Source organism: Topomyia yanbarensis, chromosome 1, assembly GCF_030247195.1.
Source record: "Topomyia yanbarensis strain Yona2022 chromosome 1, ASM3024719v1, whole genome shotgun sequence".
NCBI classification, from domain to species: domain Eukaryota; kingdom Metazoa; phylum Arthropoda; class Insecta; order Diptera; family Culicidae; genus Topomyia; species Topomyia yanbarensis.
The window spans coordinates 21,697,487-21,714,050 of NC_080670.1; the positions used below are offsets into that span (position 1 = coordinate 21,697,487).

Genomic DNA, 16,564 nt, shown 5'->3' on the forward strand with positions numbered 1-16,564 from the left:
CGTAAGAGGCGACATAAAACATGAGTCCTTAATTGAAGGTGTTTGTCCATGCCGAGGGCTGGCCGGACTAAAAGATGATAATGGAGTATGAACGTTTGTTGCTTCATAACCCGTGGGATTCAAATCATGGTTAGTCCCTAATACCCATTTCGGGGTTCGCTACACTACCGTTCTACGCATAATTGTCCCATGTGTATAGGGAATCTCACATGGGACATTTATGTGTATAGCGGCAGTATAGGTGATTATAAACCAACCTATTCGGTAACTTCTAGATGCTGTACAATAAGTGCTGATGATGAAATGTGTAGTGTTGTGGTCGAGTATGGTTAGAGTAGCACAAATTAATCTTCAGCATAAACGTACAGTAGCTATGAATCCATCCCACCTTGTGGACCGCCCCTACCCCCCCCCCCCCCCCCCCCAACCGACTTCTTCACCCTCGCTTAACTTTTAAACCAGGTTCACCAGTACGTTTAAACCTGGCTTAAGCGCAAAGCGAGGGTGAAGAAATCGGCCCTAATTGTTATAAAAATTACATTTCTGCATGGCTTATCAGCTAAACACCATCCATTTGCAGCAAGCAATAATTCCTGTTTGTTTTCACTCTCCACAGATGTACGAATTCCGAGGGTCAACGTTTCAGGTGCAGCAGCTAACCGGCGGAGATCAACCGGACTACGTGACGGAACTAATTTAAGAACAAGTTTTTTAGAACATTCCACACTGTAGTATTTAGTTTAAAACAAAACCCACACAGCTAGCAGTAGATATCATTAGTGCGTAAATGAGGTTTGTAATAGGCAGGCAGCGCTCCCTGAAGGAAAATTTCGATAGCTAAGCGCCATCGTGGAGTATTTCTGTGTCATTGTGTAACACTAACAGAGAGTAAGGAGGACCTCCCACAATGCCAAGTTGAACCAAGTTGACAACAGGAAATTAGGAATGCGAAAATAAAAACAAAAGACCCACGAATGCTCAATTTGTTATACTGTGTTGAATACTCAAGGCAACCTTAGTGAAGGATACCATGTGAAACCATCGAAATGGGACGCATAGATTGACTCCTTTTACATCAGACTTTTGAGATTGTGAACGAGGCAACAAAACTTTGATAGACAATAAATAGGGAATATCTCAAGACGTAGTATTTATGATGAGATGATGTTGATTTAACCTGCAGCGCGAAGAATGAGGTGTATTTGATATGAGCTATGTTAAGTTATGCATAGACTTCGTTAAGATAACAGGTCGATAAATTTCGCTGATTTTACTCCTGAGCTGACCGAAAATGCTGACAACAAATTTTATTTTTAATGTTGTAGTGTAGTTATATTAGTGAATTTTTTATGTATTTTTTAGAAAATTTATGGTAAAATGGCAATTTGAAGTAATATACACATAAAATCAAACAAGCTACAAAAAACTTGTAACTCTGAGTGGAAGAGTAAGAATATATGATATTTTAATTCAGCATAATATGAATAGACACGGCAATTGTTTGCGAGATCCAGACATAGATTAATATTCATAAAACGATACCTCTAGATAGTTGAATTAGTAACTGTTCTACATATTTACTTGTACATGTTTGTGAGTACTATAAGGTGGGAAAATTATCGCCTTACGAAGCCACTTATTCCTTGGACCACCCTAACACTCTGTTCCAAATTTGTTCAACATTTACTTATTTTCAAATTGGAGTGTTATCATGGGAAAAAATCATCAAAATGTATTATGACACTTTTCTTTAAGTCCTAATCTTAAATAAGGGCAAAATTTGTAATTTTATTTTTTGCATAAGCCACAACAAAATTGAAGCGACCAATGGATATGAATATAGCTCATACAATGTTAACGTATACATAGAACCAGAGGCTCTCAAATTTTTCAACAAGAACAAGGAGATTTGACCAAGTTCCAGAATATTAATACTAGCATTTCTCGGAGATAAATTATGCTCTAATTTTTGTTTTGCCCTTAAGGCCCGATTTCTTTTTTAAACCAGGCTTATCAGTACGTTTAAACCTGGCTTAAACGTTAAGCGAGGATGAAGAAATCGGTCATAAGTGTTTTAAAGTGAGCTCATATGTAAAGTGGAACTAAGGTACTCCTCGAAAAACTTCAAGACTGAAACTAGTAAGACGACGCCAGCTCTTAAAAAGTGTTATTTGGCATTAAATTGTTTTATCAACAAGAAAAAATAATCGAATGAAAATTACATGCCTTTTTTGAATACGTCATTTAACAAAATTAGTCTTGAAAGATGTTAACATATTTGATTAAACAATATCTTAGGTAAAAACTATCTCCTACATGGTGTTTCTTGCAAAACGAGGCGGTGTTTTTGACTGCCTTAAATTGCTGTTTTAATATGTCTGGATCCAATATCAGAAGAACGGCACCAGAAACATTCCGTGTCCATTCATGTTCCAAACAAAGATAATGGCAATGAACAACTCAACAACCGGATGTATTTACACTTCAGCCAATGATTTACATTCGAAAGAGCTTTCGATTTCGAACTACATATTATTGAACCCATTACGTTCGCTCAGTCCAACCGTCCAGATATCACATTCTTTTGTGTTTATTTACAATCATACCGCTGGCGGATGTGTTCTCCGATGATGAGTCTACCAGCCAGGTCCAATTAAGAAATTTAATTGATGAAAAAAAAGATTGAAACATTTTCCAACGGTAATTTTGGCCCGGCCCAATACGCAATCAGAACCGAGTGAAACGGAGAAAGGATTATACTGACCGCCAATGTAGCAAGATGAGCGTTGAACAATTGTAAATAATTTAATTTAGTTAAAGCATGAAAACGTTTAAATTATTGAAAATAAATTACGATGCGCCATTAATGTTTCTTGGTAGATGTTATTCAATTGTTTTGGAAACTTGCAGCGGATAGTTGAAGTCATTTAAAACGATTTTGAGGGAAATAAGATAAGAAAGAACTTAATTTACTAATGTACAAATTAATGGCCGATAAGTCACGCTGGAAGAAGGATTGTTCTTAAAAACAGGAATAGCAGCAAAGTTGTACAATTGATCGATGAATTTTGGATGAACTCTGCAAGAAAATAAATGCTAGTTGCTTGCTGCAGGCACTGTGCGATCTTAACATATGTTAAAAGATTTATGGTTTCTGGAAGGAATAACATACCATTTAGAATAGAGCAGGAAACAATACATAACTTTTTAGTAAAATAGTTTGTGTCTTTTATTTCTGAAGAAATGACCCTGGACCGATCGAGATGTAAGAATTCCTCATTGACAAATATTTCAATCAAACGAATGCTATTGTTAGTCTGCCAAACACTACACTGCTTGAAGAAATTACTCCTTGCGACTGCAGGTGAAAAGTTTTCAATACATATTTGAACATTTTCATGAGAATAATTAAACCATCTCTGCAGCCCAAGTGTGCTTGCCAATACTATTTAGCCCCACGCGGGTTCAACTGAGAAAATGAGTTGTTGCACTCAATAAATAACGCTGCCAATTTCACCAATTCATGCTTGTATTGTGGCAAGTGGCAATAAAAGGGACTGATAGACTGTGCCACACCGAAATGCATGTTTAATTCGTGAACGAGATTAATTGCAATCGAACGCCCGCAATGTTGATCAAAGGTTTCATGAACCCCAGTGGGAAATAAAGGCGAGCAAAGGTTCAGCGAATATGATGTTTAAAGCTGTGTACTTTATGTCATTGAAAATCGGTACTAACTTGAGCCATTTTATGATGGCAAAATGAACATTCCTTTGTCAGCTTTGTGGTAACTTGGTCATCTGCATTACCTTAAGTTATGAGTACTTGGACTGTTCATCCACTATAGACTAGGATGTTATTGCGCACTTTCCACTAACCTGGACCCCGCACTTTCAAATAATCTGACTGGATGTGGTCCTGTAGGAGGTTGGTAACAGTCTATTATCTTTCTCTGTACAAAACATAGCATAGAGGCAGTGTGGCACCCGGCGGGTTGAAGTATCTCAGCCAAGAATTGATCCACTGGGTTCCTGCATTCATGTCGTAAGAGGCAACTTAAAACTTAAAGTCCTCAAGTAGAGGTATTTGTCAGTGCCGAGGACTGAATGGCTGGCAGGGCTAAAATATGCCAGTCGCACACGGAGTGTCGTGGGTCTTACCCTTCCTCTGTTATGTGAATCTTTGATATAATGGACGTTTGTTTCTTCGTAAATCGTGGGATTCAAATGATGGTCATGTCCCTGATACCCATTTCGTGGTTCGCTTTAGGCGATTATAAGCCAACGTGGTTGGTTATGATGAAATGTGTAGTGTTGTAATCGAGTATGATTAATCTCCTAAACGCTCAGCAACTATGAATCTGTCCCGCCTTGTGCAGGAAGGAAAAGCTTCCATAGCTTTGGTTCAAGAACCGTATTTCCATAAAGAAAACTTCTATGTTGGAAAGCTGATTAACCCCGTCTTCGTAGCATTCAACAAAAATGGTATGACAAATCTACGTGAAATGCCTCGTGCATGTATACTTGCCAATAGTGCTATTGACGCATGTCTTAGATCCGACTTTTAAACCGGCGATTGTGCTGTCACGGTAAATATGACTATTAACAACATAAGAAATACGTCTATTGTTCGGCCGTCTTTTTGACACACACACTTTCCAGGCTGTACGGAGCCGTCACTGACGACTGCCTCTGAGTTCTTTTCAGGTAGTTCTGATTGTTGGGCATTTAATCGTAGAATTGTGACATCCGAATCGATCAAATGGGCGATTGAAAGTTTTGCTCCGTATAAGTCTCCGGGAAAAGATGGAATCATTCCAGTTCTACTACAGAGAGGATATGAACACTTCAAGCATATTTTGAAAATGGTTCTTACTTGTAGTCTTGCAACAGGCTACATTCCATTAGCGTGGCGAGAAATAGCAGTAAAATCATTTCCAAAGGAGGCCGCGTCACTTATGAGGAGGCAAAGAGCATTGAACCGATCCGGGAGGTCTACTACCATCCTGTTATACAATGTTGTTTACAACATTGAAAAAGCTTTTTCACAAAAGCAAGGAGTTTTATCTCGCTATTGAAGGTGCTTTTAACAACGTGTCTTTCGAGGCCATTTTGAAAGTAGCACGAGGTCATGGAGTATCTTCAACGAACTGGATACACGCAATGCTTAGCAACCGACATCTATGCTCATCGTTAAAACAAGCAGAGATAAGGAAACTAAGTGTCTGTGGATGTCCTCAAGGTGGTGTGCTGTCACCACTTCTATGGAACCTTGCCGCCGATGGCTTGTTGAGGAAACTTAATGAGCTTGGCTTTCCGACGTATGGTTTCACGGAAGTTTATCATATAATGATCACCGGTATTTGCATCAACACACTTTTTGATTTGATGCAACAAGCCTTATGCATTGTTGTGCAATGGTGTCTTCATGTTGGACTATCAGTTAATCCAAATAAAATATCAATGGTGCAACGTAGGATTACAAGTGGTGCTCGTCCATTGCAGTTTTTTGACTCTGAAATTACTGTCTTAGATTAAGTTAAGTACGTTGGGGTAATTCTTGATTCAAAACCTAATTCGACACATCGATTTCAGGATCAAGAAGGAAGGCCTTCGGCCACTATAGACAAGCTTTCGGCAAATCTTGGGGACTCAAACCCAATCATATTCAGGGGATCTAGTTAGACCAATACTGTCACACGGGTGGCTTGCTTGGTGGGAGAGGGAATAAGTTATGACAATCCAATCAAAGTTAAACCATCTTCAGAGGATGGTCTTGATGGCGATGATTGGTGCGTTCTCGACAACACTATATGTGTTTCTGAAACAAGAAACACTTTCTTGTGCATACCGTGTAAAGGTTAGTGGGTTCTGGAACAGTAACCCAATAGATCGTGCTTAGTAACCAAACAAGACTGTGGCCCCAAATGGTTACTTGGGATAAGTATATACCTGCTCCCAGTGACCTTACACGTAGCTTTCCTTTCAAAACTTTCAATGTGAAAATTCCTCCTCGCGAGAAATGGTTGTCTGTCTTGAAGCGACAACTTGAAGATAACGTAGTTTGTTCTCCTGACGGCTCTTTGTTGGAGGGCCGAGCCAGTGCTGGTGTCTATTATCGTGAAATGAGATTAAACCAATCTCATTCGCTTGCTAGATACTGTACCGTATTCCAAGCAGAAATCTTTGCGATTCTGTGTGGCGTACAATCGACACTTCAACAGGGAATTTGCGATGATGATGATTTATCTAGAAGATAACAAAACCAATTAACAAAAAAAACGGACTGGTTCAATTTGCATGCATAGCCTTTTCTTCAAAAGCACGTAACCAGGGGTAACATTATGCACCTCGAAACGAAAGGATTATTGTATGCAAGCTTGTATGAAAAAGTCGAAATGGTTCCATAATGTCGCCCCAGATTCATTTCGAATATTCCGCCAACAAACAGGGTCCATCAAGAATATTTAACCCTCCGGAAGTCGCGCAAATGGCCCACTGAACGAGCAGCCGCTGGTGCGCTAAAACGATTTCGCTAGATTTTCAGAGTAGCGTGCATTCAGTGCACTAGCGCGACTTCCGGAAGGTTGGAAGCACTTAGTTCGGCAGATTCGTGATCGAAATTAGTAATCACATGTCGAACTCAAATCGAAGAACTTAGCATTTCAAATGTTTTCTACTTTCTATGGGTACCCAGTCATTCCGGTATTACTGGAAATGAATGGGCGGACGAATTGGCTAGAGCTGGCGCTGCGACTGACTTCGTTGGTATCACTTTCGATAAGTTGGATAAAGCACAAGCACAAGCTCTTGGGCTGCATCCAAACATGCCAACCATTGGCGTAGCTTGCAAACTTGCGTTCAAACAAAGACTTTTCTAGCGGATGTGAGTCCGAAAATGTCAAAGAATTTGCTGCATTTTTCCAAGCACAACTGCAGTATTCTAGACAGGGCAGTGACTGGACATTGCAAACTCAATTATTGATAATGGCTACTATTCAGTGTGCTGAGTATTATTCGCGTGATTAAAATTTCAGATCCCTCCGGGGCTGGAAGTTGCTATTGTAGCACCTGCAGATCGTTCAACATGCTTCCGGGGGTGCAGAATGCTTTGTGTTAATTGTAGTGTCGTTAAAGGGCGAACACGAAATTATTGCGACACCGAAAATGTCATGCCAATTTTCTAATAATGTTTAAAATCAAACCAAAATTTTAGGGTTGTTTTATACATATATTTACTTCACAAATCAAAAGAAAAGTTAATCGAGGGAGCCTTGAGTGTAGAATTGAACGCATTTTCGCTTGATGCCCTCCATCAAAGTCTTTACAGTGTCATCCGGTACCAGTTTTTTTTCCATTTTCTTAACATGTCCTTCTCGTCTTTGACTGTCTTCTTGCTCTTCCGAAGTTCCCGCTTCATCATTGCCCAGTACTGCTCTACCAGGCGCAGCTCCGGACAGTTGGGCGGATTCATGTCTTTTGGAACAAAATGGACAGAATTGGCCTCATACCACTCCAGGACACTTTTAGAATAGTGGCATGATACCAAATCTGGCCAAAATAGCGGAGCCTCGTCGTGCTGCTGCAAAAACGGCAAAAGGCTCTTCTCGAGGCACTCAGATTTGTAGATCTCGCCATCTACAGTGCCCTTTGTCACGAAAGGCTTACTCCTCAGTCCGCAAGAGCAGATGGCCTGCCAAATGAGATATTTGGAGGCGAACTTCGACATTTTCTTCTTCTTAAATTTGTCGTCCACATAGAACTTGCTCTTGCCGGTGAAAAACTCCAACCCCGGAATTTGCTTAAAATCGGCTTTTATATACGTTTCGTCGTCCATCACAAAACAGCCATATTTTGTCAGCATCTTCTCGTAGAGTTTCCGTGCCCGAGTTTTAGCCGTCGATTGTTGCCGCTCATCGCAGTTTGGGAAGTTCTGTACCTTGTATGTATGTAGTCCAGCTCACTTCTTTGCATTCTGGACGTAGCTCTGCGACATGCCGATCTTTTTAGCCAAATCACGGCTTGAGACTCTGGGATTTGCTTTAATCATCCGCTTCACCTTTCCCTCCGTCTTTTTGTTCTCCGGTCCCGGTTTTCTTCCTGCTCCTTTGCTATGGTCCAACGTCAACCGCTCCTGGAACCGCTTTAACACTCTGGAGACGGTTGAATGGTGAATGTTCAACATTTTTTCCAACTGCCGGTGCGACAGGTCAAGAAATTCCAGGTGTTTGGAAAGAATTTGTTCTCTCGACTCGCGTTGGTTCACCTCTATTTTCGTTGAATCGAAAAACACCACTTCGAGTTTGACACCATGTAAACAATACACATCAATGAGAAAGTGTGCAAAATTTGGTTGATTTTTACCCAATGGTAAATTTAAATTTCGTGTTCGCCCTTTATTTTCTTTGCTTCTCACCTTCCCCCGTCCCCAATCCTTCCCATCTGTGAAATGATGAAAAAGCAAATCAATACAAGGCACAAATCTCCGATCAACATGGGAAACATACCATTTGAGTCCTTCGCAATTGATTCCTGACAATTAGCTGAAGAAACTGTTACACATACAAGCACAGAGGCAGTTTTCTTTTTGACGCATGCTAGAACCTCCCTATATAAAGACTTTGGTTTCCCTTGTGTTTTCTTTAGGGCTACGAACATCCCAAATTTCCCGTAGAGGTATCTAGGCCGTCCTGTCAAAAGGGCCTGTCGGGCAAGCAAGAACCCAAGTAGTGGGGAAACCCGCTAGTTATTGCGTGTGCATTGAATACAATTAATACGACCGTTTTAAGGCGACAATAAAAAAAATCTAACAACAATACAGACTAATTATGCAAAAAAACGTTTTTTGTCGAATCTTCCCAGTAGTTGTTTTTTATAGCGACCATTTCCACTCCATATTCTGTTTGGTTTGAATTATAGCCTTGAAATGAACATATTGTTTGAAATTTTCATATAGTGTTAGCGTTTTTAATGTATTACATTATGACAAACATTGTCTTAAAACCATGCTTCAAACTCTTCAACTCGCATAAATAATCCAAATTCTTATTCCGCATTGAATACTAGGGCATTGCAAAAAAAACTTTTTTTTGAATTCTCAAAGGCCCCCCCCTCTCATATTGTGACAAATGTCAAAGTAAGCTCAGATGCCAAATTTCACATCATTTGGACAATTTTAGACCCCCGCCCACTTCGCTTGAAATTTTTTGAAATTGGTACTATGGGAAAATATGGAGGAAAAATACATTAAATGCTATAATTTTTGAAGCAGCAATCAGAAAATTAAAATTTATACCTCTTTTGGAAGGAAATAATCTTAGTATTTGAATGGATATATATTTGTTTCTAGAAAAATACGGGAAAGTGGAGTACTGGGTCATTTTGGCCCCAAAATCCCCTATTTTTAATGATTTTTCTGCTCCGTGATGAAAATCATACATATTTTGTAGTTTTTCTTATGTAAAAAAATCTCAGAAATCGAACGGAACCCTTTTGACCTTAATCCGAATACGAGAAGTTGGGGTTAAATTGCCTTTTGACATTCATATTAAACTTCATCATTTTCTCGTGAATATATCTATATTATTCTCCACTCAATTTTCATAAACTATACCTTGTTGAACGTGGAAAATTCTTAGGATTATAACAAAAATAGATTCGTTACCGGCAAAATTCAGGAACATTAAATTATCTGACATATAGTGTCGATTTCACATTTTTATCATAAAATCGCACATATTAACTCCATTTAACAACAAAATTCTTATTTAATTTACTACTTTTACTGTAAAATATGCTTAGGGATCACATGAGAAAAGTTTCATTCATGGAAAAATAGGGGAAGTTGAGGTATTAGGACAAATAATGAAAAAAATTGGATTTGTAGAGTTAATATCAAAAAGTTTGATGTTTCTGATTTTTACCTTTAACGTTTTTATTTTTGTTTTATTCCTCAGAATTTTACACGTTCAATAAGTTACATTTTATGAAAATTGATTGAAGAATAATAGAGATATATGCATGAGAAAATGATAAAATTTAATATGACTGACAAAAAGCCCTATAACCCCAACATCTCGTATTCGAATTAAGATCAAAAGGGTTCCGTTCGATTTCTGAGATTTTTTCACATTAGAAAAACTACAAAATATGTATGATTTGCATCATGGAGCAGAAAAATCATTAAAAATAGGGGATTTTGGGGCCAAAATGACCCAGTACCCCACTTTTCCGTATTTTTCAAGAAACAAATATATCTTCATTCAAATACTTAGATTATTTCCTTTCAAAAGAGGTATAAATTGCAATTTTCTGATTGCTGCTTCAAAAGTTATAGCATTTAATGTATTTTTCCTCCATATTTTTCCATAGTACCAATTTCAAAAAATTTCAAGCGAAGTGGGCGGGGGTCTAAAATTGTCCAAATGGGGGGCCTTTGAGAATTCAGAAAAAAGTTTTTTTTGCAATGCCCTATTGAATACATAGAAATACAATTATTTTATGATGACAATATTGTTATCGAAAAATTCATCTGGCTACTCTGAAAACGACACCAAAATCACAAATAAATCACATTATTGCTTGTGGTACTTAAAACTGGATTCTATTCTCATAGACTGGTTAGTTCGACTGATCTTTCTATGAAAGTACCATCTCTATCACTTGAAATATATCTCGACAAACATGTCAAATGATCCTAAGTGCAAATGAGAGCCTCTCTTTGTTTACTTTCTCTTGCGATTATTACGGCGTCATCTTAAAATTTTTCAATATTGTTGCAGGATATATCGAAAAACTCTGATTTCGACTAGCTTATTCTGCTAAGAGTTTAGTAACAAACGTATAAACAGCCGAGTTATTAGCGAAAGAGAAAGTAAACAAAGAGAAACTGTCATTTGCACTTAGGACCATTTGACATATTTGGCTAGATAAGTGTTTTAACACCTCATAGTTTTCAGTAGCAGTTTGATCACTCGCACTTTGAAAGTACGGAGTCCTGGTTAGTGGGAAGTGCGCTATAATATTTATTTATGATGACTGGTGTTTACAACCCATTAGCCGGTTCATGCTGACGAAGTCGACAAAAATTGACTTTTATCAAGACATACAAGTAAAGTTTTCAACTTGTGTAAGAAATTAAACTGTCGCTTTGAAATGACAACAGCAAGTACCAACTTGCCACTGGTCGGCGCTTCGATCGGCCAGCAATCGCTATACGGGACTTGTATGCAAACTTGGATACAATAGTGACTCACGCATACAAACCTGTATGCGACGGTGATTTTCAACGTATTTTCATTTAAATGTTTACACAGATTTTTCGGGAAAGTTTGTTCTAGCTTATATGTCTGTTCTCTGTGATAGCATTGCTTCACAGCTTAATGGCAATGTTGGTAAGCACGGTTCACAGAAAATATATTTTCATATCGATTTATCAGTCGACTTCGTCAGCGTGCACAGTCTAATTGTATAGTGGAGTATGACAAAATGATAATACCCAACAAACAACGATAGGTGAAGAAGCTTTTGATACGAGAAAATAAGCGGAATAAGAATTGTTGAAGCCATTATTCAGCGAAATTGGGTGTTGCCAAAGTCTGGCGGCGACTGAGTTAGCTAAGGGGGGATAAACAGTGATAATAAATATCTCAAGCCTGAGCGCAGCCCACTGGACCTAAAAATAGATAACGAGAGAGATTTTGCCCGATCGATGAGAGGAAGAGGTGACGATCTGCTTATAGGAGACATTGGGGGTCGATAGGTCAATTAGGAGGTATTGGAGGCAGTGGCGGTGATCACGATACTGTTGGGAATATGTGATGACATCATCACAGTTCCTCGATGGCGGAATGGTTAACGCACCCAACCAGAGACTGGGAGATCGCAGGTTCGATTCCTACTTGAGGACATATCTTTTCTCAGTGTTTCCAATAAAAAAGTGAATTTTCACCGTTTCTTCATTCTCACCGTTCCGGTCATTCTTTCTCTGTGTGTTTTCCGGTGGTTCATAAAAAGTTTTGAATATGTTTCCAGAGAAAAATATTGGATTAAGGCTAATTAATTAGGACATCAAATTCTCGCGAATAACGGAGCTAAGATGTGGTAGGTAACAATTTTTTGTGGGGTATAATGCACCCGATCAATTCCACCACACCTTTCCCAATACATATTTTCACTTGCCACAATCGTCGCAGTTGGCCGTTTGTCAATGCAATTTACTTCCGCCTGCTGCATTTTAACTTTTCCGCCGCTCAACCAGAATCACGGAATTGGCAGTAACACAAGTAAAGCAAACAAAAAAAACATCGTTGCCAATAAATTTCCTGCGAGACTAAACTTAAAGTAAATAAATCTTATCATTTAGCCACCCGCTGGTGGCGTGCCTTCTGGTTTCCGTAGATGCACTCGGCTAAACCCTTTAGCCCTTGTTTCTTTTCTTAGAGTAGGGTAAATGATCATATCATTAATCAGATGCCACACTATTTCAATGATAACGTGGCATACAATTGGGTCATTAAGTCATATGCTGTTTCCGATTTTTTCTGATGCAGCTGACGTTAAAGATACGTAATCGAACTATTTTTTTAACTTTTTTGTATGCGAAATCAAAAAAAAAATTTTCCAAAATATCACGACCACACCTTCCATTGAGCTACCTTGATCCCTATCCTTTTTCTGATGGGATCAGTGTCAAAAATGCTAACCCATGTGGCTAAATTCACTGTCAAAGAAGATCGATAGTGTCAAACGATGACGTGTTTACATTGTTTTAGAAAGTCAAAAAACTTAATTACTGAATTTTGAAATGAAATAACTAGCAGTCGCTGCAAACTAATACATTCATGTCGTTTAGAAGAATTAAAGAATTAAGATGAAATAGAGAGCATTTACCCTAAATACTTTCTTCTCCCTGAAAACAATGTAACCGAACGGTCGAATATGCCACGAACGGCGCAGTAACGGAAAAAAACAGAAGAAAATATATTGGTTCATAATTTTTATGTCACCCTACAAAACCTTATCGCATCAGCTGTATAGATCAAAGATTATTGCATAACCAACGTTTGAGAATCACGATTTCTTGACTTAAATGACTTTATTGATATCGTACGGATCGCCATCATCACTATCGTCGTGGCCGAGCAAATCCGAGTATGGTTCCGGATCGCACTATGACCGAACGAAATTCAGACTTTCAGGTTGCAATATTTATTAGAGCCATTCGATTCGGAATTTTATAAGCAGTATCTGATACAATTTATAGAACCAAATCGATCAAGCCAGACTACCGAACCGGAGTTGAGGTTTGTATGTAAAGGACTTCTCAACAATATAGTTGTTATGAAATCAAATAAATCAAATGCGATTCTTGTTACTGTGAGGAGCTACCTGATTGATCTCTGACTATCAAATGGAGGTTTGTATTAGTATAAGCGCCTTATCCGTTAAGTTTCTGATTGGGAAAAACACTTTTTCGATATACGTAGATAGCAGCTATCTCGATCTTGGTCAATACGATGAGACGATCTATTTCCCAAATCATGATTAAAATATTTTACGGTGACGTTTCGTTTCTCTTAGTTACCATTGGGCTGCAGTCACCTCTGGAGGCGACCTAACGTCGGTAATATTGCGAATTTTACCTCCAAATAAACTCACAGCAAAATATTGCCTGTTTCGTCTATAGATAGACATTCGTGCACATTTAGAAAGTAGAAAAATAAATATTCACACGTTAAACTGCACGGAGAATAGCAAATAAACAAACCGATTATCTTTAGCACAATCCTTCAGATGGCGATAAATGTTGTTTTTGTTACCCACTGCAAGAACCAAACTATGGTAGATACGGTGTGAGCATATTTTCGTGTGACAAAATTATTTTGTTGTAAGTCTATTTGGGGTTAAAATTCGCAATAATAACGAGTGAATTTTACTGCTTTCAAAATGTGCACGAATGTCTACCTATAGACGAAACAGGCAATATATGTATCATCATTTTCTCACATACGCAAAATTCGCTGATCATTTGTCAAAACTCCGAGTAGTTCAATACCATTTTTCATGTAGTAGTGGAGGGCACTTTATAGCAGAAGTGTCAACGAAACATAGCCAGTTTTCTGCACTTCTGATAGAAAGTGCAAAACCAGTGCACTCCACTACACCAGAGCACATCAATCAAAAAGCCCACAAGTTTCAGTCTGCAATGACAGACTGCATTACCGACGTGATCACTGACAATATATATAATAGTGTCAGTGATCACGTCGGTAATGAAATCTGTCATTGCAGTCTGAAACTTGTGGGCTTTTTGATTGATGTGCTCAGGTGTAGTGGAGAGCACTGGTTTTGCACTTTCTATCAGAAGTGCAGAAAACTGTGGAATATTGTTTTGTTTAGCGGGTTCTTAAAAATTACACATCCTTCCAGTAAAGTTCAACCGAATATGGGCCGGAATTCCGGCTGGTTCCAGTTAGTATTCCGGCTTCAGTGACACAACCGATTCTAACTAGTTTGTAACCACACATGTTACCGCTATCGCAGGAACTGCAGGAACATATTGAAAATAAGTCTGTTCCAGTACCAGGAGAAACTGGAAGTACTCCGGAGAAAATCGTTCCTGTACTATCTTCTTTTTTCTTCTTCTGGTAGCAAACCGGAGTAAAAAGGAGCAAGAATTTTTTTTCTCCTGTTTACTCTGGAGTGACTTCCGTGTACTGGAACAAACCTAATATTTGCACAGGATTTCGATTGCATCCGTAAAACAAAAAATCATGCCCATTCAACAATAAAGCAATTGCGCAATTAGCCGAACAAGAACAGCTGCAAATACCCAGCAGCCATGATAAGGTCCATTTCTCAAAATACACTCCTTTCACATTCGCCTTCCGACAAATGTAGGCAATGCTCATTTTCATCGCCAATAAGAAGAAATTAATTTCGTTAAATGGATGTAAATTACCACGTTTGAGACATTTGGTTATGAAATAAGGGTAATCAACAATCAGAGCACAGGGCCTGGTTGCGACTCCAACGGACTGACCGAATGGAGCCATGGACTGGAGACAATCGAGCCCACCAAAGCATAAATCATTTCAGTGTGGTTTTTGCGCTCTCCTTCTGCCTGACTGGCTCTCTTTCTCTCTCGCTCTTGATTTGTCCAGTCGGTGGCCAGCTTTTGTTTAAATGAATAAAAATCTCGTTCACCACTGTTTTGAGACTCTGGAGCTTGCGGTCCGAACAAGACCCCGACCCAGGGATCCGATACGATATGAGCTCGTGATGAAAAACCAGCTGGTGACAGACCATAGCCGGGAAACATTTGCTCGCGAACCTTAAACAGCACCAAAAGGACGCCCTGCGCGCGTCCAGTGCCTGCGGGTCTCCGGGTGTCATTAAATTTATGCGGTCCGTTGTGCTTTATTTATTGCAGGTTTGACATTTGTTAATTTTCAATAATCTCTCGGCTAATTATTTTCGGTTCCTGATGAAGGGCTAGTTCGTTGGGACGCTCGGGGTGTTAATATTGGCTGTAGGATGCGGAAAATTTATGTCCTGCTTATGTAACGTAGCGTAACGACCGCCGAACGATAGCAGCTGTACAATCAAGTCATAACTGTTTACAGTTCAGTTTAATCACTTTATGATTGATGATAGGAACGCAATTCATCGGGAAAAATTACGTTGAAATATTTGTTTCATAACTGCTCTAGTTACATATCCGATACCCAACATGGCTTTATGCCTAAACGGTCAACTTCTACAAACAATATATCTTGCGCATCTTTCATCAGTCTATCACAGAGAACAGACATCCATGATCGAACAAAAATATTTAAAAAACGTGTGTAAACATTTGAATTAATATACTAAAAACACTAGCGCCGCCACACCAACCTATCCCAACTATCCGTCGAATCGATTCCGGAACCGGTTCGAAATCCTGGATGGATTCTGCATGGAATCTAGCTCAAAGAAAACAACCGATTCCGATTCTATCGGTTGACGCATTTGAGCTGGAATTCATGCTGGAAGTCCGAATCGGTTCCGGACTAGTTTGACTGGGTAGAGGAATAACCGCTGGCAATTCTGTCGCACTCAGCCACAAAAAAAACATGACGACAGTAGCGCACCTGGTTTAGATATCCAAACTACCTTCGAAACCGTTAGAGATTTTCCACAAGTTGAATGCAGAAAATGGACGTCTGTTCCCTGTGAGTCTATGTTTGCAAGCACGATTACAGGTAGATGCCACATACACCGACTTCTCCGCGGCCTTTGACAAATTTAATCACCAGATAACAGTTTCCATGTTAAGTACGCTTGAATTTCAAGGTTCTTTTCTGGATTGGCTTCACTCGTACTTAACCCAACGTGAAATTGTAGTGAAAATTGTAAACTGCAGACCACCATTTCGTCGCTGTTGTGGTATCGTATGACAAACGCCATTTTGGGGTAATCTGAGTAAGATATGCCGCATTATTTGTCTGAAAAATCTATACAAAGTGGCGTTTTCAGATTTTGAAATTCTGCTTTGTTACTGAAATATAGCGAAAAACGTGATG

At 39.0% G+C, this 16,564-nt stretch overlaps 3 protein-coding genes across 6 annotated transcripts in view; 2 read left to right on the plus strand and 1 right to left on the minus strand.

The window, feature by feature from the left end:
- LOC131677073 (cadherin-87A-like) overlaps window positions 1-3,218 on the plus strand; it is a 41,864-nt gene extending 38,646 nt beyond the window's left edge. Inside the window, exon 12 of the mRNA XM_058956637.1 lies at window positions 617-3,218. Coding sequence (XP_058812620.1) covers window positions 617-700 — 84 coding nt within the window. The 3' untranslated portion in view covers window positions 701-3,218. The remainder of the gene's footprint in view (window positions 1-616) is intronic.
- LOC131677072 (RNA helicase aquarius) overlaps window positions 1-16,564 on the minus strand; it is a 323,960-nt gene that overhangs the window by 183,964 nt on the left and 123,432 nt on the right. The window lies entirely within an intron of this gene.
- The window catches only part of LOC131677075 (probable G-protein coupled receptor Mth-like 5), a 219,638-nt gene that overhangs the window by 81,834 nt on the left and 121,240 nt on the right, over window positions 1-16,564 (plus strand). The window lies entirely within an intron of this gene.